The sequence below is a fragment of the Manacus candei genome, unplaced genomic scaffold (assembly GCF_025592945.1).
Source record: "Manacus candei isolate 608988 ecotype Guabito, Panama unplaced genomic scaffold, ASM2559294v1 h1tg000014l, whole genome shotgun sequence".
NCBI classification, from domain to species: domain Eukaryota; kingdom Metazoa; phylum Chordata; class Aves; order Passeriformes; family Pipridae; genus Manacus; species Manacus candei.
Genome location: NW_026138062.1, coordinates 51,353,028 through 51,376,241, shown reverse-complemented (window position 1 = coordinate 51,376,241; position 23,214 = coordinate 51,353,028). Strand labels below are relative to the sequence as shown.

The window sequence follows — 23,214 nt, the reverse complement described above, 5'->3', positions numbered from 1 at the left end:
TTGGGCTGAAGGCTAGACTTTCAGAAAGCAAAAATAAAAACCCCATGAAAGTAAAAATAAAAAACCCCAAAAGACTCAGGGCACCAAAGTCCTGTTTAAAACCAGAGTGGACTGGGTATACAAATACCCTTCCAAACCTGGCACAACATCTATTCAGCATCACCACAGGCCATGTTAAGCAGGGTGCTTGCATACCAGATAGTTTTAGTGCTGGAAACCAGGGTAACCATAGGACAGTGCTTTGCTTCAGCAGCAGAGGGACAAAAAACTGAAGAGCAGTTCTGAGACTGAACATGTGGCGTTAGACCAACCTGTGGGAATAGATGTCCTATGCATGGCTTTTGCGACATGGACACCCAACGAGGCAGGTCTTACCTAGGTCATTTGGCTGGTTAGCATAAAACCGACTAAGATACTTAGGAGCTCCCCTGCTGGGCGAGATCTTTGTTTTTCAGAGAAGGAAACTGAGGAAAGGAACTATAAGATAACTTGTCCATAGCAGATGTCCTTAGGTCAGGGAAGACAAACTGGTACCCAACCCAGTGTCCAACACTCCCCCTATGATCATCATGTTACAGACCTCTGGAGAACTTTCCCCAGTACCTGTTCTGAGCCAAACCAATATTTCACCGACTATTCCCAGTGGAGTAGACTCTTCAGCATCCCTAGGCAGTCTGCCTCAGGACTCACTATTTGGCAGGGTTAGAAAGCTATTTTCAAGCCATATGAATTAAAGAGAAGAGGAATAATTTAATGTGCTTCAGAGAAGGTTCAAACTTAGAATTAGGAAAATTGCCTCACAGCCTTTCAGTTATTAAAGTGGACATGTGATTTTCCACCAGTCATCTACTTTCTAGAAAAAGTAAAATTAATTCATTGAATATGGCCTGTGGCCAGAATTTGTCTACTGAGTATTTACTAATGAACAGTGATGCCTTGGCTGCTCTTAGGACACCAGTTCCTTTTCTGGGCAATGCAGAGGGATCATGTAGATGGTTTTAGCAGGTAGATGTTTTCATTAAGGTGGTGAAGGCATTCAGATGACAAATGTGAAGATAGTTATCTGCCTTCAAATATGTGGTCGGTAAAAATGTAGAGGTGGTGCAGGAAGCCTGGTGAGGAAAGGGGGAATAACTGGAAATTCTGTTGAGCCTTTACAGTCTCTGCAGGAGCTAATAGAGATAAATCCTGCCTTTCTGTCTAGGTTGGGAACATCTGTGTTTCCCACTGCAGGTGAGAAGCTACAAAAAATTCAGTTGGCAGGATCAGCACCAAAGACTAAGTCCTACATTGCTGAATGGGATGCGAGCAGTTGCTGCTAGTGGGGAAGAGAGATCACTGTCCTTGCCATGAGGAATGTGTGTAGGGACATTGGCATGGTGAATTATCACTCCTTTTTTTTTTCAAGACTGAGGCTGTCTTTTTGAGGGACACAACACCTGGAGATGATTGAGGGGAGAGTGGAAAGACTGTTCCCTCCCATCTCCCCCAGTAATGTTTGCCTTTTGGTGGGGAAAGCATAAAAATGAAAATTATAGTTAAAACCTGAAACAAAATATTTAGGATTTTATGATGAGTCTGGACCATTTTGTCACTGTGAAGGGAAATGTCTTGTGTCCTGCAAGATCATCCTTCATCAACCTTCACACCCTCAGTGTCCTGTAAGAGTTGTGTGTCTGAGACTGAGTGCCTTTTTCTCTGCTTTTTAAGGCATGAGTATTTTTACTATACTGGAAAACTTTCACATCATAAACACAATGATTATTGATTACCATGTACCAAGGATGGCTCAGAGATTAAAAGCTGCAGAAATTCAATTCTTTGAAAGTGTTTTTCACTCATACACACTGAACCCATTTAATTGTGGGAGTGTCATGAGGTGACATCACACAGCAGCAAGCATAAACTCAGGAGCAGCATGGGACTTTCCCATGTAAATCCCACAATACAATTTGCCCAACAGCAGGAGCAGAGAGTGGAGATGCTCCATCCAATCCAGGTCTTAGTTGCAGGCTGTGTCGGAGGACTTGGTATTTTCTTGGAAAATACCATTTTCTTTTCCTCTCCTGAAATCAGTTTTGATGGAAAGATGAAAATCCATCCAGGCTTGTTGACCGTTAAGGACAAGACTCCTCTTTTCGATGTGCTTTAATTTGTACTATGGAATCCAAAGACACATGTATCAGTGTGTTTGCTAGGTTAATCCTCTGATAACTTTCTAGGACTCAGTTTACAAAATATTACTTGCATAAGCAACCTCCAGTCCCACTCTCATTCACCATGGTGCCAGCATTAATCTGGATGTATTAGAGGATTGTCTCTCACTGTCTGGAATTATTATTACGAAAGCCTTGGGAGTTTCAGTGCTTCTAGCCCTCGTCACACTTAGGGCTGTGGAAACCATTCAGGGTCGAAAGAGTCCCTAAACTGGGGACTCTGAGTCAGGGGGGCAATTCATTAATTGCTGATTTCTTTTGATTTAGGTCCATTCCTGGTGATTGCTGATGTGTTTATACAGGAACCATGGTCATTCTACGACAGGTAAGTAAAACATTCCTGTCTTCAGCTTCTCTGGTTTTACTCCATCACCACAGGCACTAATAAAAATAATTTTTTTTTGGAGGGGAAGGGTCAAGCCAGGTTATTTTTATCCTATCTTATTTCCCTAAAAGGACTGTTACAAGATGCAGAGATACTCATTAGCCTTAATCCTTGATTGGCTTAGAGGAAATCATTGCTCTGTGTGTGTAGTCCAGATTAACCTCGTGCAATGTTCCACTTCTATTTTCTTATCTGGGATGGTTCAGAAGCTGCACATGAGTCCTGGATACGCAGAAGAATAAAACAACTTACTGTGTGACTTGAAAAAGGATCTGGTCAAAAATTGACTTTCAATTTCCAGGAACAGTGCTGCTTTGGTTGTGTAAAAATGGAACCTTTTTGCACATTTGAAAGAAATTGAGGGATGGAGCACCTCTGATGTGGAGGAAGTCTGAGAGAGTTGGGTTTGTTCAGCCTGGAGAAGTCTCCAGGGAAATGTTATAGCACCTTCCAGTACCTACATAGGGCTTGTAAGAAAGAAGGAGAGCGACTTTTACATGGGCATGCAGCAGTAAGACAAGGGGAAATGGCTTTAAGCTGAATGAGGGGAGATTTCAATTAGATGTTAGGAAGAAATTATTGATTGTGAGAGTGGTGAGGCACTGGCACAGATTGTCCAGAGAATGGCTGCCCCATCCCTGAAACTGTTCAAGGCCAGGGTGGGTTGGGTTTTGAGCAACCTAGTCTAGTGGAAGATGGCCTTCCCCATGGCAGGGGGGTTGAAACTAGATGACCTTGAAGGTCCATTTCAACCCAAACCTTTTATGATTCTGTGAATTGAAGAATTAAGTTGCATGGCAGGTCTCATGCAGATTCTGTAATCATTTAGGGCTTCAAATTGTAGTGTTTTCCCTCTGTCTAGGCATAACATCTCTCTCACTGTCAGCTTCTGAGTTGTCTCATTGCCATGTCTCTCACCTGGGGAGGACTGACAGTCCCAGTATGTGTCCTGAGTTGAGGCTGCAGATTGACACTCAAATACATTTGTCAACACAGTCAGGCATTGAGGTAGTGGAGCGAATCTACCCAACAATTTTGATTCATCTCTGTCTCCCCCTTGGTACATATGCTTTTGCCTGCTTCTGTCCAGGTTTTTTTGGACCTTTGAAGGAACTCTAATGGTTTCAGTTTATACCAGCAACATAAACAACTGAGGATAGCTTTTAGTGGAAGGAATGCCAGGGATCTCATGAAGCAACTGAACTTCTCTTTATGGTGTTGCCCCGACCTGCCAGGACCCGAGCCCGACAAAAACAGGCCACACATTGGTAGGTGTGGGTGGGAGCTCAGTCCCCCTTCCAAAGGCTCCAAGGCATTTGCCTCATGCACAAACTGACTGATGCAGTTTGCAATGCCAAGGAAAATGAGTGTGGAAATTAAAATGAGGTAGGTTAGAAGGTCTGAATAGCCATTGAGAAATACCCTGTAACAACTCTGTCTAGGATGGTATCACTCTGGGCTGCCTGTCATATCTCTGTCAGTGGGTACCCCTCTGTGGTTCATAAATCTTCTGTGTTGATCTGAATTTATCCTTTGCAGAGCTTTAATCAAATAGAGCCTCTTCCTTGTTATCTAAAAACCAGGTGTCTTGTCTGGGCAAGGAGGCAGCATGCTTCTGAAGTAATTCTGGGCACTCTCCCTGTGGGTTCAGATGCCAAGCAGTTGTTGACAAGTATCAGGGAAATAGGTTTGTGTTGAACTTGTTGCTTACTGCAAATATCTTTCTGCAGTGTGGATAAGGTGAACAAGTACCCCTCTGTAATGAAATAAAGTCACCCAGTTGTTACCAGATACAGGCCCTTTCTGAGGTCACTTTATACCAGTTTGCCCCATCTAAAGGTCCAATCTGAGTCACATTGGAACTACTTTGCTCTCTGTGGCCCAAAAGTCTGCTGTTTATGTGATGTTTAATTGCCAGTAGCAGCAGTATATGTATTTTGCTTCCTTAAGTTTTGCTGTAAGATTTTGGAAATACATCTATGATGTTCCTGATCTTTATTACATTCCAAGGAGCTTTCTCTGTCTTTTTTTTGCTCATTCTTGAATGTGTACAACATGGTTATGGTTCTACCCTCCCACCCCTTTTCCCCTGAAAACTTTCTCCAACAAGATCAAAACACCAAATCATCACCTGCAATAGGTGAACCCAGAGCTTTTGGCCCTTACAGCTTGTTTTCCCTGTCGTTACCTAGCTATAAATCCATGGCATTGCTCTTCTTCCATTCTTCCATCAAAACAGTGCATATCAGGATCTCCCTTAGGGAGAACTGAGCGCCAAGGGCAGCACATGGCTCCAGCAAGGACGGGAAAACACACAGAGCTCTTGCCCTGTGTCTTCCACCCAGTAATCTGAAAGAAAAGCCAACATTGTTCCCCAGCAGGCGCCTGAAGGGAGCCAAACTTATCAGCTTTAGTAACTAGCAAATTACTCATGGCAAGTCCATTTCAGTGCACAAAGAAAAGGAAGATGGAAAAGGAGGGCCTTCCTGAATTCCTGACTTGGCAGCCTGACAAGTTTGTTTGGCTTTGCAACACAGCAGCAGCTTGTTTGTGCATGTTCTGTCATTTAAAGTAGAAATGGTTTTGGAGCTGGAGTGGAGACCAGGAGGGTGTGGTGGTCCTGGCCATCCAGCCTGGCCAGGGAGAGGGCTTTCCTGGTGGCAAATGGCAAATGACTGCTGCTTGCCACATGGCTCTTTTTGCCAACTCCATCTTCTTGCTCATGTAGACAACCGTTATATAAACCAGTCTTAAATCTAAGGTATCACAGTGCTGCAAATTTGCTGTTGTTGGGCCAGCCCAACAAAAATAAAACCTTCTTATCAACTGGGGAATAAAACATACTTGCAAAATATAAGTATTTCATGTAGGACCAAGTTCAGCATCAGGAGTTGGACTCGATGATCCTTCTGGGCCTCTTCCAACTCAGGATATTCTATGATCCCACAAATCTCATCCACTATACTAGACTTTTCAGAAGATTTTATCTGTATTACTGTGGTCTCCTGACCATGTCCAGATCACATGAGGAGCATTACTGCTTTTGAAGGTTTTTCCCATTTCTTACTGGCCCCCCAGCCTGCTCCTGGGGTTATGGAGTGAGAAGTAGGAGTTAAAAGAGACAGTGGAGACCTAATCCAAGCAGATAAAGGAAAGCAAAGCCCAACCAGAAATTAAGGTCCTGAGGGATCAAACATTGTGGATACCTCACTCTATAAAGCTCTTCCAAAGAAAGGAAGTTGTTCCAGCTATTCTGAAACTTTGCAAGAGCCAAGACTTGATCAGAGACTTCAGCTCTGCTTTCCTGGCTCAGCAGAGCTCCTAGGAAGGTGATTCTTGGGTGCAATGCGAAAACCTCACAGTTTCCTTGCAGCCATCCATTCTGCAAAGTCCGTGCCACCTCTGTCATTTCTTTGAACATAAAGTCCCCAGTACAGCTTCAGCTTTAAAACCCCACAAAACAAGTCCTACATGAACAAGACTGTCCTTGATATGTTCATGTCTCTGTTTTCTGAGTGTATCTGTGGCTTCTTGCTCTTGTGCCAGACTGGCCTTTAGCTAACGATGTCCTTTCCCCTTCTTGCCATTTCTCAGGTGTTTGTTATCATTTTCCTACTCTTGGAACTAACCAAAATCCTATAAAACCTTATTGTCCCTCTCATGAAACAAGTTCTGCAGCCCTCTTGTGATGGTGGCAGCCCTTTCTTCACTAGTCCAGATAATTTCTTCTTGTTAAGATCAGAATTACACATTGCACTCAGGTGAAGGGGATTTGTGCAATTTGTTAATGAGCAGGAATAGATTTTGTGACTGCCAGTGTTTTCAGAGTCTCGGTTTGATGCTCTGAGGAGATGTTTTCCTGTGCTGAGATTAAGAACAGCAGAGACCAGCTTTTGAAATCTTTCAGTCCACTCACAGACATCTCCCAGCTGAGCTCTGTGAGCACTGGCTTTACCTGGAGCTTACATACACCATTTTGAGTGTTATTGGTCATACACATTTGGCTTTGCCAAGTGATTCATTGTGCTACATATTTTGTTAGCAAGGAGGAAGGGGAGGGAGAAAAACAACGTTATTGTAGGTCTTCTCAGGGCTGATCTGTAATCATGTTATTATGAAAAGCAAAATGTAACTCCACTGTTTGAATTCTCTTTCTCATAAACACTGAGTAATTTAAGTCTTCTCCCATTTATGCCTCGTATCTCTCTGATCTATGAGTCTGAGGCTTCCCTGGATAGCTGTAATGCAGCAATGAAAAGTCCAGCACAAGCCAACCAAAGGGCACATTTGCATATAGATTGAAACATGAATCGTTGGGAGCCATTCAGTAGTTGCAGTGCTCAAGACATTTGGCATTTTAACAGCTCTTTGCATCAAATCCTTTCCATCACGTTTATGGGACAATTAAAGTGCTGGAGTTGCTGTGTGCAGAAAATGAAGCTGCAGGCTAGGGAGATTTTCTTACGGTGCTATGGCTGTGGAATATAAATTATGTGATATCAAATAAAGGTAGAGTGAGCAATCTCAGCTGGGGTGTGGAAATACCCTCTTGGAGAGCCTGTCTAAAATGCATTTTTTCCTGCTTCTTGATATCTCAGACAAGCCTCCAGGATCCATCTTCTCTGAAGTGTATGCACTGAAACCTTAATCTTTTTGAATGCAAGACAGAGAAGGCTTTGTGTGAGAGTTGTTATATGTGTGGCTGAGTTTAGTTTTGCTTTTTAAGGAGGCAGTAACAATTGGACGTTTATTTGAGGATATAGGAAACTTCAAAGGACTCAATAACAAAATTTACCTCGACTTAGTCTTGGGACCATATCTTTCCCCAGGGAAAATCTACATCTCCAGGGACAGCTCTTGCAGAGCAGCTCACATGTTATCTATCTTGTCCTACTTGATGGTAACTTCTCTGTCTGTCAGAGCCCTTAAAGGTGCACTTAGCTTGCTTGAGACCTGACATCTGGAGCAAGAAGAGAGAAATTCAGCTTCTCAAACTGTCTCTCTCTCCTAAACCCTCCAACTCATCATGGACTTTGGATTGGATATTAGGAAAAATTTCTTCACCAAAAGGATGGTCAGGCATTGAAATAGGCTGTCTAGAGCAGTGGTGGAGTCATCATCCCTGGAGATATTTAAAAGACATGTAGATGTGGTACTTGGGGACATAGTTTAGAGTGTTAGGTTAATGGTTGGACTTGATGATTCTAGGGGACCTTTCCAACCTAAATGATGACTCTGTTGTTCTGTGATTCTGTAAGCTGACTCTGAAGAAGTCTCACTTTCTGTAAAAAGAAAGCTTGTAATGAATCTTACAGCCGGTAGAGCTGGGGACTGTTGGCCCATCTAGAAACCCCTTTTGCAGGAGAGATGTTTGGGGACGTAAATTAGAAATTTTTCATTTCCACCCACCTCATAACTTATCCTGCTGCTAGGGTTCAACACAAAGGTTGATTTCCCTTGGCCCTCATTCCAGCCATTGAGCCTCTGATTACTGTTCTTAATGGGAGGAAGCATCTTCACCCCAGCTGTGCAAAAAGAGCAGAGCAAAGGAGCTCCTGTCCCATCCCGTCCCCACGCCCACATACCCACCTGCTTCTAACTGCCCTCCACTCATCCCAGCTGAGTGATACAGCTATTAGCTGGACCACCTTGTCAATAATTTTACCAAAATCATATGGCTCACATGTACATTAAAAAAGCTTGAACATAGTTTATTATTATTTTTTCCTGTTATTTTTACTCAGGTCAGTTCTCAGATGGGATATAGGGACTGACAGTTGGAGGGATTTGGGTAAAAGGTAGACATTTAAGTCAGCATGGCAACTGTAAGGAATGTTTGTGATATGACATCCTCAGTGGAGCGTGGGACCAAGCTTGTCATTTGCTCCTTGTACAAATGGCTGTGCTGGAGGCAGACAGCTCTTCCTGTTCAAGGTGACCTTTATCTTCATCAAATTCCTCTTGCAAAACTGGAAAACATTCAACAGCAAGGCATTAAAAAGAGAACCCTCAACATTTCATGGATTTTTGAGTTACAGACACTTCTGTGGAATGACCCTGATGTATACTAGTGAAAGATTTGGCTTTTATGGCATAAAATTCATCCCCTTTTCAAGGTACAGCATCATTTCCTAGCACAGTATAGATTTGACAGCAATTTTCCTAAAGAAACACACTTAGCTCTGGCTTTCTGCAGTCAGGTTCAAGAAGCTGAGCACAGCTCCTGGAGCCCAGGGGAAGAAAAGCAATAACAGACCTTTTCAGTAGCACAAATTGAAAAATGGCATTTCTTTCTCAGGAGAAAGCTGAGCTGGGGGTATAGAGAATATCTATCGAGATGTCATTGCCTGGTCAATAAATAAAATCGTTTCATTGGAATTAAAAGCTGAATATTGGAGACTTCCAATAAGGACATCAAAACGATACTTTCCATGTCAGCCTTTAGCCAAACTAAAGTGTTTTCATTAAAAGGTTTGTTAATATGTTTTTCCTGTTGCATTTCAGGTGTTGGTGAAATGGCATTCTCTAAGGAAAATTTACAGTAATAACTTTAGAAGAGTAAATCCATTTTTAATTGGTTTATAAATGTAACCAAAACAGGAGGAGGATTTAGATGTTTGCTCGAATACACATAAGGAGACTGTTCTGAAAAAAACACAACTAAAAATGTCTTATAGAGTAAAGAAAATTCAATACTGGGAGTGAATTAACCTGAGATATACCAGTGAGCCAGCTGCCACTTCAGATACTTCTACTGGGGCTTTCAACAATGGGGAAATGAGATGAGTAACTGTGGACTGGGACTTGGAAATTTGTATGGTGCCACTTTAGCATTTCCATTTTGCCACTGCTGGGTATATTTGCAGATATTACTCTAGTGGTCAGCAGCACAGACCAGCTCATGCGAGGATTGTGCATCAGTGTTGCAATGTAAGGGAATTGCCTTTTCCTGGTTGACCTCATCCACATGGATCTGAGTTTTACAAACACGAGAAGGTGATACGGTGGATCAGTCCTCCTCTCCTTCGCAATTCAGCCCTGACTTCTCTCTTCACAAGGGAGGTGGCATTGGCAGAGGAAAGTCATCTGCTTTCTTGCGCTTGGCAAAGGTCAATCTTAGAACTTTACAAGGATTTCATCCTCCTTTAGGCAATTTTTTGTGAATAGAGAAAACGTCACCAGCTGTAAGTTATGAGGACTTCTGTTCCTGAACAGAAACTATTTTAAAATTCTGAATGGAGTTATAGTGGGCTGAGGTTGGGAATATATATTGAATGTCCAGATTTGTTCAGATGCAGGTCTGTCCCACCTGGCATTCTGTATCCAAAATGACTGTTGGTGAACACCAAGGGATGAGTAAGCATACAGTGTTATTTCCTCAAAATATGTTCCTATCCTTCAGCTAATTTCCTGGCCTCCACTTATGAATTTTCAGTCTGGTCATTTCCCAAACCTGAAGTGATTTATTTAGTTAGTAATCCCTCATGAATCTCCCTTCCAAGCACCTGTCCTGCTTCCTTACTTCTCTAGATGTCCTATCTACCTCCATGGCTTTTTTCTGGACCTAGTCCCCACTGACTTTGGTTGATATCCCCTTATTTTTGGAGTAGAAGAGTATTTTAAAGAAGTATCTCTACAGCCTCGTCCCGTACTAGCCATCCACGTGGGCCACTGGTGACAACAGGATGCTACCGTAGATGGTTCTGTGGTGTGTCTTAACCTTGCACACCCATTTTCATGTACTACCTGAGGCAATTCCACTTGCATCCTGATAGTATTGCTCCCTTACAACTCTTCAAGTAAGAAGCAGGTGTCCTCCATCCTTTGCCCAGAGCCACTTTAGTGGAACTCAGGAGAAAAAGACGTTGGCTTATTTTGCATGCTAAAGAAGAAAGAACCAAGTGCTGCTTGTTTTTGAGATTAGGAAAAACACTATCTGGGACAGTGATTTACCTGCCATGACTCAGAAACCTTTTGTGCAGACAGTGCAAAGGCAATGTGAGCAGTTTATGTGCATCTCCTACCACCCAGCCAGGCGTTTTATTGCCAGCACCATTGCTGGCAAATGACTCTTAAGGTCACACACTGCATTTTCATGATCTGCAAATCACTTTGTGAGGGCGTTTTACTGCCCCCTAACCCCATAAAATTACTAGATTCAGTGTGAGAAAGACAGGCAGCCTTTCCCATTAGGTAGATGCTTGAAATTAAGCAACATTTGCATCCAGCAAAATGCAATGGAGGCATTAACTGTATTTCCATGTTGATACTGTCAGCCTATTCCTTACAGAAACATAGGCTTAATTAATATATCTATATGATAATACTCTTGCAGTCTCAAAATTAAGGCTATAGGGCAATATTTGAGTTTCTCAAAACAACTATATAAAATTGATGAGTATTCTTCACATGAATTTATTTCTCTTTAACATGATTTGGGTTTCCACATGAGCACCAATTAGCTGGCTGCTGCTGAACAAGCATCTCTGCCATGCTAGGCACCCTGAAAACCCCCCCAACAAAACCAAAATTTTGGCTCCAAAATTGTGGTTGTATTTGTAATGTAACCCTTCTCAAACTGGGTAAAATGTGTGACCAAACCCCTTTGGAGGCCATATTCCCCTTGTGCAGTGTATGCAGAATGGACTGTCCATGTAATAAAATATCCATGAAGAATATAAAAAGTACCAATAATACAGGAATTATTTGCTGTGCCAAAATCATGCAGAGAGTATTTCTCTTACGGTTTTATTCTTCTGGCTACTAGAGTTCCACATGAAAGCCTTATCCAACTGGCAATCTTACCAGCCACAGTTCCTTGATCATTTCATGTAAGAAATAGGTCCAACTTCATTTTCTGATCTGTGACTTTTGCTTTGTTTGCAATGGCTGTTGATTACTTGGTGGGACTTGGATCTTGAAACAGGTTTCTGGGTTTGTGTGTGTAAAAAGGATTGATGTTCAGGATCTGGTTCATGATCACTTTCTAAAAGCTGGGTCTCTTCAATATGTGCCCAGCAAGCTGGAAACCATTAACTGTAAAGCTGTCCCAAGTTTGAAGGAATCCACAGTGCACATCTGTATGTGTCCTGATCCAACAAGTCAACTGTCTTGGCTACATCTGCCAGCTGCAACTGTGATTTGAACAGTGATGGTTGTCCCAATCTCTGTCATCTTGTGCCAACCTAAAAACTCTACCTCTGTCTGCAACCTGTAGGTTAGGATTTGTCTAGCTGGACTTGCCGCCTGGTTCCTTCAGGTCCTTAATTAATGTGGTTGTCGTCTGTTGTCCCTATGTTATTCCAAAGCCTTCTGGAATTTCACATACTATTAGCATCAGAGTTTACTTAAAACCCATGGCGAAATCATTGGAAACAAATCTCTTGGTGCATTTGGTAATTCCAGAGAGTTACAGCAGATGGGGCTGGTATTGTGCTGCACAGCTCTGCAGCTGGTCTACCTCCTCCCTCAGAGGGACCCACCACCAGCAATTTGGGAAGTTTTCCTAAGTTTTCCCAAGGCAGAGGGGCTTGAAGAACCCAGGCAAATGGTTGCAATTAGCAACCTGATATGAGTTTCCATTTCAAGGTGGTCTTGTATGGATCCAGCTTTGGAATCTTCAAAACCATGAAGCAAGCAATGAAATATAGATTATTTTTCTGGGTTTTAATAAAAACTAGTATGATTCTTTTTGTTATTCATTTCATGATGAAAAAACATCCATGGATTTAGTTTTCTTCAATTTTTTTTCACAGAATCATAATATCATAGAATGGTTCATATTGGAAGGGGACCATAAAGATTACGTCATTCCAACCCCCCTGCCATGGGGCAGGGACAACTTCCACTAGCTCAGGTTGCCCAAAGCCCCATCCAACCTGGCTGTGAGCAATTCTGGGGATGGGACAGCCACAACTTTTCTGGGCAACCTGTTCTAGTTCCTCACCATCCTCACAGTCAAGAATTTCTGCCTAATACCTAATCTAAACCTGTCCTCTGTTGGTTTAAAGCCATTCCCCTTTGTTCTATCCCTACATTCCCTTGTCAAAAGTCCCTTTCCAGCTCTCTTGTAGCCCCTTTAGATACTGAAAGACTGAACAATCCCAAATCCAAGTTTTTTTACATCTTGGAGTATCTTTTCTTCTTTCAGAAGGATGCTACTTGCATTGCAGCATCTCTGCACCCTTGTGGCTGGTACCTAAGGAACAGAAACCAATACTAACATGTTTTGAATTGCATCACGAGCATAGCCAGTATGATTTGTTTATTTTCAATTATGCTTTCTCCTGCCATCCATTCCTCTCAGGGGATGGCTTTTCAAACACACCTCTGGAGAAGTCCACTTCTCCCTTCAGCAGTCATATCACAAACGCCCTCAAGATGCTATTGACTGAGCTGCAAACTGACCTTCCTCCAGACTCCCTCACTCTCCTCAGTAACCCACATAACCCTCAGTGTATACACAAAGGTAGTATGTAAAAAGGGCAGATCTGCTCCAATCTGATGTGGCAGTAGGAAAAACAGCATTACTCCCCTTTCATTCAATATTTCCAAAGATGAGACACGCTATTTAAGTAATGGGACTTGTCTAGACATGTCAGTGTGACTTTGGCTAATGCAGACCCTTAGCACAGACATGTTTCTGCTGGGAAAATTGCATTTACATGAGTATAGACTACTACTATATGGGAAAATAATATATTTGTACTAGGATTAAGCACTTTTTTGCACTAAGTCTACATCTCTGTTTATGCAGGAATAGCTGTGTAGATTGCAATAGTCCCACCTCTATTTAGTACACAGGAACTAATTGCAGACTAGGTCTCAGTGAGTATGTAAAAAGTCAGGGAGGAGGGAAGAAGAACCAGAAGTAAAGAAATTAAGTAGCAAGCATCTTTCCAGAGCACGGAAGATGAAGCTGAACTCTGAAAGAGAATTTGACAGGTTGCATGCAAAAAATAAAAGATGCTTTTATCTCAGGTAGTGGAAAAATACTCTTTGTTTCCCAAGGAATAGAATCAGCTAAAACAGTTGAATTCTTGTGGTGGTTTTTAGTCTTCTTTCAGCAGCCTGCATGAGCCAGGATGACAAACATCCCTTCCAATTTACATTTCTGTGTATCGTCTTTTTTTTCCCCATTTTTCCCCTTCATCAGTACTGTACAGTGTAATTCAAACTGTGTCCTTTCTGTGAACCATTGTGATCTTGAAAATGCTGTTTGCTTCAGAGGCAGAAAAATATTGGGTAGATGTACCTATTTGCCTCCATCTGTTACCTAGTTCTGTAGCTCTCGTGCTCATCAGCTGGGATTCTGCTTTCATTAATGAAATCAAACAGTTCTTTGCCTTCACCCAGGGAATAAAGCTCATGCGTGAGACAGAGCCTCCATCAGCTCCACTCAGTGATGCCACAGCAGATACCTGTGCAAGAAGCAACTCCACTCCCCTGGGCATGCTGCCAACTCTGTGTTCATAGAATCATAGAATCATAGAATAAGCTGAGTTGGAAAAGACCTCTGAGATCATCAAGTCCAACCCTTGATCCAACACCGCTGTGTTCCTGTCTCTGTCTACCAGCTCTGGAGACCAGTTGTCCTGAGGACAACCTGTCTTACTGCTCTTGCTGCTCTCCCTGCTCCAGCACTGGGGCTTTGCTGTTTACATTGTGAGCCAGTTGAGGGACTAAACCAGTAAAACACTTTGCAGAAACATGTGAAAATGTTGCTGCTGTGTTAATTCCCTGAGCTAGTTCACCAAAGGATCAAATCAAAGAAAGAATCACAGATCCTTTAAAGACCATCAGGTCCAATCCCCCTGCAATGAGCAGGGGCATCTTCAACTGGATCAGGTTGCTCAGAACCTGATCTTGAGTGTTTCCAGGGATGAAGCATCTACTATCTCTCTGGGCAACCTGTGCCAGTGTTTCATCACCCTCATCATAAAAAAACTTCTTCCTAATATCTAATCTAAAACTCTTTTAGTTTATACCCATTATCCCTTTTTCCTGCAAAAAAAGTTTGTCCCCAGCTTTCTTGTAACCTAAATCAACCCTACTTCATCTTGAAGGTGTTCCCCTTGTCCTGTCACTGGAAAGTCCCTTTCCAACTCTCCCTTGGATCCTCTTTAGGTACTGGAAGGGGCTCTAAGGTCTTCTGAGGACCTTTTCTTCTCCAGGCTGAACAACCCCAACTCTCTCAGCCTGTCTTCACAGTAGAGGTGCTCAAGTGCTCTGAGCATCTTCGTGGCCTCCTCTGGGTTCACTCCTACAGGTCCTTCTTATGCTGGGAGCCCCAGAGCAGATGGGATCTCACCAGAGAGGACATGGGGGGGCAGAATCCTCTCCCTCAGCCTGCTGACCACACTGCTGGTGATGCAGCCTGGGGTTGAAAGTTGACTTTCTGGGCTGCCAGCGCACATCACCCACTCATGTCCAGTTTTTCATCCACTATGTCCTTATCCTCAGAGTTGCTTTCAATCCCTTTATCTCCCAGCATATACAGGCACTGGGGCTTACCTTGACCCAGGTGCAGGACCTTGCACTTGGCCTTGTTGAACCTCATGAGGTTCCCTTGAGCCCACTCCTTGAGCTTGTCCAGGTCCCTCTAGATAACATGCTGTCCTTAAGGTACACAACAGAGTTTGGTATCATCAAAGGGTTGGGAACAGGCAGCTGAGCTGTATTGTCCAACCACAGAGACCTGTTGGAGTCAGCATCCCTCCCAAACAATACTTAGAGAAGGAGATGGCATTCCCTTAGTCCTCTCTTCCTAAAGCTTGCAATACAGAGCAACATTCATTTATAGGAAAATGTCCAAAATCTTTAATTCTGGGTGTGTAAGGGCAAGGGGTTTCCATTGTGCCTGCCGTTGCAAACTAGGGAGCCTTTAGCTGAATCCTTGTTTGTCTAGGGAGAAGTGGTGACTGTTGCTGGCAGATTTAGAGCAGATCTGCAAGCTCCCTGTGTGGTACCAGGGCAACCTCTCTACTCCTAGGGCCTGAAGGAATATATCTTGATCTAACAGTACGGAATTACATGCTCCCATCCTAAAGCGCTCCCCCTCTGATTCCTCCTGGCTTTATTTTCCCTCAATCTGGTTTTCCAGATTTGTACTTCTTATGAATGCTCTATTATCTTCCTTTGGATTTCTTCCCTCTGCATTTAGGACAGGACCCAGCCACAGGGCTAAAATGCTCAGTCTTCATTTCCTGTTCCACTTCAACATTTTAGAAGATTTTTCAATCACATCTCAAGCAGTGTCCATCAGCTTTTTGTGTGAGACCTGATATGCAGGGCTCTGGCACAGCATTTGGGTGGGTGACACCCAGAGACCGCCTAATCTGCTTGTAGCATCAACAGATTACTGGATTCTCCACCCATGACAGTAATGCCATAGGAGTCACAGATTAAATCTTCTATTTCCATGTTTGTCTGCATGCTTAAAATCCACTCCTGAGCCAAGAGGTCCCAAGCAGTCAACAACAGGCTCCTTGCCAAAAGCCAGGGAAGAGGTCAGGCATCACTGGGAGCTGAGCCTTGTTACACCACTGGATTGTGCCCCTGTAAATCTGATTAAATCCATCATTTTTGCTCCCAGAGTCTTTGGCTGTCCCTCAGCACTAAATGAGAAAATGTTGGGACATGTGCCACGTTTGTGGGAGATTTTTTCCCCTACTATCAGTATCGAAGTTACAGGGTGAGTGAGCGGTGCATTGATTATTGAATTATTTAACAACTCCTCTTGCATCTCTTCCTTTGCTTCAGGAAGCTTTTGTGTGTAGCATGTTACCATGGCTGACAGCTGCTGCCTGATGTGCTACAAGAAATTATGAAAAGAATCTTATTTATTTATAGAACAGAAAAATTATTAGGGTTACCATCTACCAGCATGTGTCCTTCTCCCCTATGTTATTATTTGTTATTAAGTAGAGATTCAAGCTTTTTCTTCCTTTTTCACCTTTTCATGATGATGGTGTCAAATGCACAACCAAAGATGTGTGCAAACAATAGAGATGAGCAGTCCTGATTCTCCCTTGAGTTGCACAGATGTGAATCCAGGAGAAGCTCCATTAAACTGAGTAGGGTACACCCATGTAATTGAGAGGTGAACTGAATCAGAAAGGTGATACTTAGAGGTGATGATATGTGTTTTTAGTAGAGCACAGACATTCTACTGCCTGAAGGATTCAGGTAGCTGTTGAAAGTCTGAACTGGCATAATAAGCTGCAGTCTGCTCTCCAAATCACATTGAATCTTGGAGCTGGGGGAATGCCTGTGTTTGCACTGGTGTCTGTGTGCACTGAGGATCTTCTGCTTCAAAAACGAGCAGTAAGGGAGTAAAGGACTAAGCTCTGGAGACCTGGACATATGATTGTACTTGTTTCTATAAGAAAAAAAAAAAAAAAAAAACCAAACAAAAATGCCTGAACAGGTTAGGTTATTTTACATCACTTATCAGAGATATGGCCCACAGATAATATTTAGCACACACAGTGCATCAACGGCCATTCTGCAGGGTACCATCCTTCTTATTTTAGAAAAGTAAGTTTAGCACTGCAGGGAGTAATAGGTGGAGCACTGCTGGCCCGGGTCCACAGGCAGCCTCTGCTAACCACCAGTTTTTCCATATCCTTCAGCAATTTACCTGAGTATCAGCCCTTAGAGTTTTTCAGCATCCATGCAAAGGGTAGGAGCCACCTTAGCTAGCTTTGGACACATGTGCTGCAGTTTTGTACCTCCAAACTGTCCTCTTCACACACTCCTTTAGGTTAGCATCATCTGACCTAGTTTGATTACCTTCTTTATGCAGTGGTGTCTCTTTTTTTCCCTTGAATGTAGGATAGGATAGGATAGGATAGGATAGGATAGGATAGGATAGGATAGGATAGGATAGGATAGGATATTTAAAAGGGATGATCATCTAGCAAAGGTCTGCATGTCTAGCTCAGAGGTGAACACAGGCACTGGTCGAGTCCCACCTGACCTGTTTCACTGAATAACCTACCTCTCCGGTGCTAGCTGCAAAATAACTGGTTCAAGAACACTTCTTCAGCCCTGGCAGTATCTGATGTATTTTCTTTGGGACTGAAAAACAGACTGGGGTAAATAAAAGCAAGCTTTCATTAAATTAGGTGGTTCACCTGCTGTGAGGGGGCTTCTTGCAGGTGGAATCTCCCTTCTTTCTCCAGCAGTGAGGTCCATACCACTGTGATAGCATTTAATGGGAGCTCAGATCTCAGCAGCAGCATAAACCTATTGCCTGTGTCACCTCAGTTCCTTAGGATAAACATTTACCCCCGGTACTATGCATGTGCACAAGGTGTGTCACAGCAGGACCTTGATCTCAGCTGTGACTGCTGCTGCAGAGGTGAGTAAATCATCAGAGCAGGGTCCAGCATGGCTCTTCTGGCTCATATTTCTATCTCTGCAGTGAAGAGTCTAATGTTACCCCAGGGAGCTGTAATCTAAACCGGATGGCATTGCTGATGGGCTGCCAGCCAGCTAAAGGTTTATTTTCCTCCACCGTGTCCCTCCCCTTATTGTACTAAGTGTGTTTATTTGTTTCCCACATAAGGCATAGCACGTTCCCTCAGAAAAAGCAGGCTGATAGGAAGCTTAATGCTGTTGCTCTGCCCCTTGATGTATAGAGAAGAGAGGCTGTTTTCCAAGCTGGGTCATCGGTTCCAAGGAATGAGGTTTCCCGTTTCCAGGAGGCAGCACACTCAGGCTATTCAGACAGACCTCACTGCAAATGTTATCTGTCTCTGGCTGACACGTGTGATTCTGTCTAAGAGTCCCCAGAAAATCTCCTGCTAGCAGAGGAGCAATGCACAAAATATGTAGTGGAAATGCGTGAAATTACAGATCTTCAGCAACCCCAGTGTCAGGTAAAAAATAAGCACACCCGTGTAATAGGACTGCAGAGGCTAGATTCAGCCCTCCAGGCTCCCATCTCACTTCTTTGGGTCCTATTCCAAGGATAACCGAGAGTAAAACATTCCAGGCCTCTGTTCCTTAGCTTACTCTTTGGCAGCATACAGGGATACACAGTCTCAGAAATATGGTATAAGGTGTAGCTGAGCAATGATCATATTGTCTGCTCCAGTGCAAGGTGAGATAAATACTCCAGCTGCTCTCTCTCAGATCTGCTGCTCCCACAGTGTTCCAATTTCCATGGCACAGCAGTGAGGAGGTGTGTGCTGGTGAGCAAAGAGCATCCATAGGACCCCACTCAAATCCAAAGAGCCCATCCTACGGGTCCCTTTATATGTATTTGTTCAATCCTTCCTTCCACATGCATCCTCCCATTGTTTTTTAGCTTTGATTTGACAACTATCTTCTACTTTCTAGGGGAGCAAAACTGCAGTCATTTACAGCACTGTATCTTCAGGTCATGCTGGAGGTAGACATCTCCCATGCTCCATTCGCTCTATGTCTCCTTCTCCCTGCATTACTATACATCTCATGTACATTTTTCTTGCTCCTTTGGTAGGCACCCATCTTGATAATCTCTTGCCTGGCTTCTTATCCGTGAGACCGTGTCTCTTCCTTACTCCACCTGCACAGCTACAAGAATGATAACCTTTTTGTTTCAGGGCTTTGTCATACAGCTTAAACCTACAACATCACCTGCCCTTTGGGCAAGGATTTCCTCACTGTCGTCACTGCTGTTCATGAATGAGCAGAAGTAGCTCAGTATAAGTTCGATGTACCCATCATCTACTGTTGTCCTTGGTGATTATGTCCCATCAAGGGGACCTATGAAGCCTTCCTTCATCTAGAAAGCTTTCCTACAATTGTATGGAATCACAGAATTCCATATGGAATCCACATCCAATCATTAAGGTTAAAAAAGACATCTAAGACCACTGAGCCCAACCATTAACCTAACACTGCCAGGTCCATCAATAAACCCTGTCCCTATGTCCTCTTCTTCCTGGACAAATGGATTCAAAACCCCACGTCATCAAATCATCAGTAGAATTTTGTATTAAAACACTGATAAATGATAATGTCTTAGCAGCTGAACCATTATCTAGTCATGCATTGCTCTGGTCTGTATAAATGACAACAATTTAGATTCAAAATTTTTATGGAAGAAATCAGGGCCCAGCTATAGTGGTCTGAAATTCTCTAAATGAGCAGAAAAGCCTTTCCTAGATAAAAATGAGAAATCTCAATTTTATCTAAGATAGGACAAGAAAAAAGAAAATCTGGGGTGACTGCTTTTGCTGTTCTGGTTGAGCCAACAGTCCTGATTAGCCCTTACTAGAACAGTCACCCTATAAAGAAGGAGAGATTGCAGAAGTGGGTCTGTGGAGCAGCCTGGTGTAGAGTCAGTGTGAACTCATTATACTTATGATCCTTGTGTTCAGCCCGTTCTCATCCACATCTCTCACCTATAGACACAGAGGCTGTGCTGTGCCGAACACCTTCCACTGAATTATTTAAAATTCAGTTGCTATGGATCTACTCAAGGCGATCAGTTTAAAGAAAATGCAGATGGCCTCTGGTTTTGAGTTCCCACTGTGCTTTGGTTAATTTGGTATGTAAAGGTATTAGGTTAATTAAATGCCATGTGTTGCATGGGGACTGACTGCATTTGTGGATTAATAAGTATCCCCGTGTGTTCTGTGCTGAAAGTCCTCAAGCTGGCAGACGGTTATTTCACTAGGAAAGGAAGGTAACAGAGACAAGTCACGGGGAAAGGAAGAAGTTTCCTGTTAATCCTGCAGTCATTTTTCCAGAATGGGTTGTTGCAGTGTCCTTCAGGTCCCTGACCAAGTATCAGTCCTTACTGGAGAGACTGGAAGAATTTAAGTGAAGAGAAGCAAAGTTGTTCAGTTTGCTTTGAGACTCCCGCAGTGCTGTTCATATACAGTGAGCATGTCAGCTGGCCAGTGGAGGACCATGGCTGGTGTGTGGAAATTTTTCTCCTAGGAGAAGATCTTTACCAAGAGCCATATTGTGAATCAGATCACAGGGTGTGATTCACACAAGCAGCAGGCATAGTCATGTTGCAGGTCTAAAGCAAACCAGCCACAGGATTCTGGCATTCATGGTGGAATACACATAGAAAGCAGAGAGAGGGACAAACACCACTGCTAAGTTTTGGAGATGCTGAAGAAGAAGAAAGTCGTTTTCATGCAGCCATGCCCTGAGGTGGTGGAAGATCAGGAGAAAGACCAGGGCAAATGGACACTACTCCGCAATGTCAACCAGGTCCTGAAGCCCACGACCATTTTAGCGGTAAGATAGGGGGTCCTGAGCCCTGAGCATGGCTGGGAGCTTTCAGGCTACTTTGAAACCTGTCTTGCTATTGATGGGATCCTTATACTGCTTACACCAGCTTCTCTCACCTTTCTCCTTTGTCCCCATCAAGCATTGTAGCTCCCCAGCAGTGAACCTTCTTTCTCTTCACATTTGGAAGTTCCTCCTAAAGATCCTCTTTGTGAATTGTGTGGGTCTGTGTGTGTACCCATCGTGGTGGTGTATCCTCCTCTTGCGCTGCTATTTGGTTGTCACTGCCCATAGCTTGTGAGGTCGTGAGGGTCTGCCCCAGAGCATTTGGAAGGGCGCTGGCACCCAGTGGCTGAGTTGAGGAGGAAGAGTTGGACCATGTTGATACTGTAAAGGGTCTGCCGGTATTCTCACTTCTCCAGTAATCTGTCATGTGTATTGAAAAATAACTGAGGCATGAGACAGGTTATGCAACTCACAAGCCAGTCTGCCCCAGCTAGTAAATGCATGAATCACCCTGATTTGCCCTGAAATCCCCAATATATCTGCTGTTTAGGGAGCTGATCTGAAGGTGATTGCATCAGCAGAAGGAATATAACTGACTTCCATGGGGTTTATGTCAAATTGATTAAAGTCATAAAAGGAAATAGGTCGGCACTCTCAGTAAGTGATGTTATTTTTTAAACCCCTCCCAACCTTCCTGACCTTACCAGCTTAGCCCATCCCATAAGACTTTTTTCATCAGTATTAAGAACTGCACTTTAATGGATTTAGAACGAAGCAGTTTGTGGGGACGGGTACTCTGTGTATTAGGCAGACAAAGCACAGAAGTTGTCTTAGTGGTAGTAGAGTATCAATTTACCTTGGGTAGAGCAGAGTGCCTTTTATCTCAGCTGTGTGGTAACAGAACATATGAAGCAGACTGCTTTTACAGATATTCCATATTAGAGATTTTTTTCTAAAAAAACAGCATTACAATTAACGTTTTCTTGATTAAGAGCAATTTTTACAGACCTGCTGAGGTGTCAGAAAGGTTTTCTAATGAGCAGGGACTGAGCAGCCCCGCTCTTCTCTTGCTGACACCTTGATCAGGTTACCCGCCCTGTGCATGAATTTGCCCAGTGATGCAGAGAGGATGACAGTGCTGAACACTCTGAAATGTTTGAGAGTGTTGGATCAAAGAAGCTAAGAAATAAATATTAATATAAATGGATTTATAATGTATCTACTCCTGACAGTGCATTCATTAGTTGTTTCTTTTCCCCATTTTAACTGAGTTAGGAGAAGTGAAGATAAGGCAGCTAATGAGAAAAAGATATGAATATGATATTTTTATGAGCTGGATAAAGATACTTATAACAGAGCTGTAGCACAACCCTCCAACGAAATGAAAACTCAAACTAAGGACTGGATCCTGAGCTCCATGTAAGCAGGATGACTGTATTGATATCCTACTGGAAACCAGGGTGGAGTCTACCACAAAATGGTTGGGGATGCCTAGTGTGTAATGTTTCTCCATGTGTGAGTCCCTGAGTGTAACCTTACATCCTGGTGGCACTCACAGGTTAGTATCTCTCAGAAGTCTTAGTGAATGATGACTTGGATGGTGATGTCTCTAGTTCCCACTGCCCAGCGTGAAGATGAAGGTTGTTCAGCAGCCTTGGGTCAAACCAAATCTATAAATATAGTCTGTCCACAGAAATGATTGATAGTGGATGCTCAGGAAGGGGTTATATCAGAGCACATGCAAAGTGATACCTCCTGGTTTTCCCTTCTCCTTCTCCCAGCAGTTTTCCAGGACTTCAAAAGGTAGATTTTGCATTGTGCTTAATAGGTACAAGTGGAGCTGGTCCCCAGGAATGTGGTGTTAAGTGGGGCTACAACTTCACGCATTAAACTCAGCTGCATGAATGCAAACACACCTGGCAACTAGATTGCTCCCAATTTTAGTACATCTTCACATTGAGAATAGGGGTAGAAAATAATTCTGCTTTGTTTCAGTGTGGGTCCTTCTTGGGGCTTTAGTTTGGAGTTATTTTAGAATTTGCTATTGTATTGAGGAAAACAGCTTCTTTAAAAGCTTTTTTTGCATTTGAGTAATTTAATCTCCACAGAGCTGATAAGCAGATAGTCCCTGCCCAGCAGGACTGACAGAGGTCTGTAGGATCACCAGTGACATGGTGAGTGGATAGGGGTTAACTGCTTGCTATGTCTTCCAAAATGAAAACACAGAGGTCTCAGCTGAAAGAGGTGAAACATTTGAAACATGTAAAAGGACACAACTTTTCGTAGCTAAATTCTTCCTTTGGGATTATGGATGCTGAAACTTTGCAGAGCTTCAGGACTCAAGTGGACATGCTCACAGTAGATAAAATC

The 23,214-nt window shown here is 43.1% G+C and overlaps 1 protein-coding gene across 2 annotated transcripts in view; it reads left to right on the top strand.

The window, feature by feature from the left end:
• Window positions 1–23,214, top strand: part of MYO7A (myosin VIIA) — a 101,821-nt gene that overhangs the window by 16,665 nt on the left and 61,942 nt on the right. For both annotated transcript variants that reach the window (XM_051779887.1, XM_051779888.1), the window contains exon 2: window positions 2,484–2,541. In XM_051779887.1, the coding sequence (XP_051635847.1) occupies window positions 2,524–2,541 (18 nt within the window). In that variant the 5' untranslated portion in view covers window positions 2,484–2,523. The remainder of the gene's footprint in view (window positions 1–2,483; window positions 2,542–23,214) is intronic.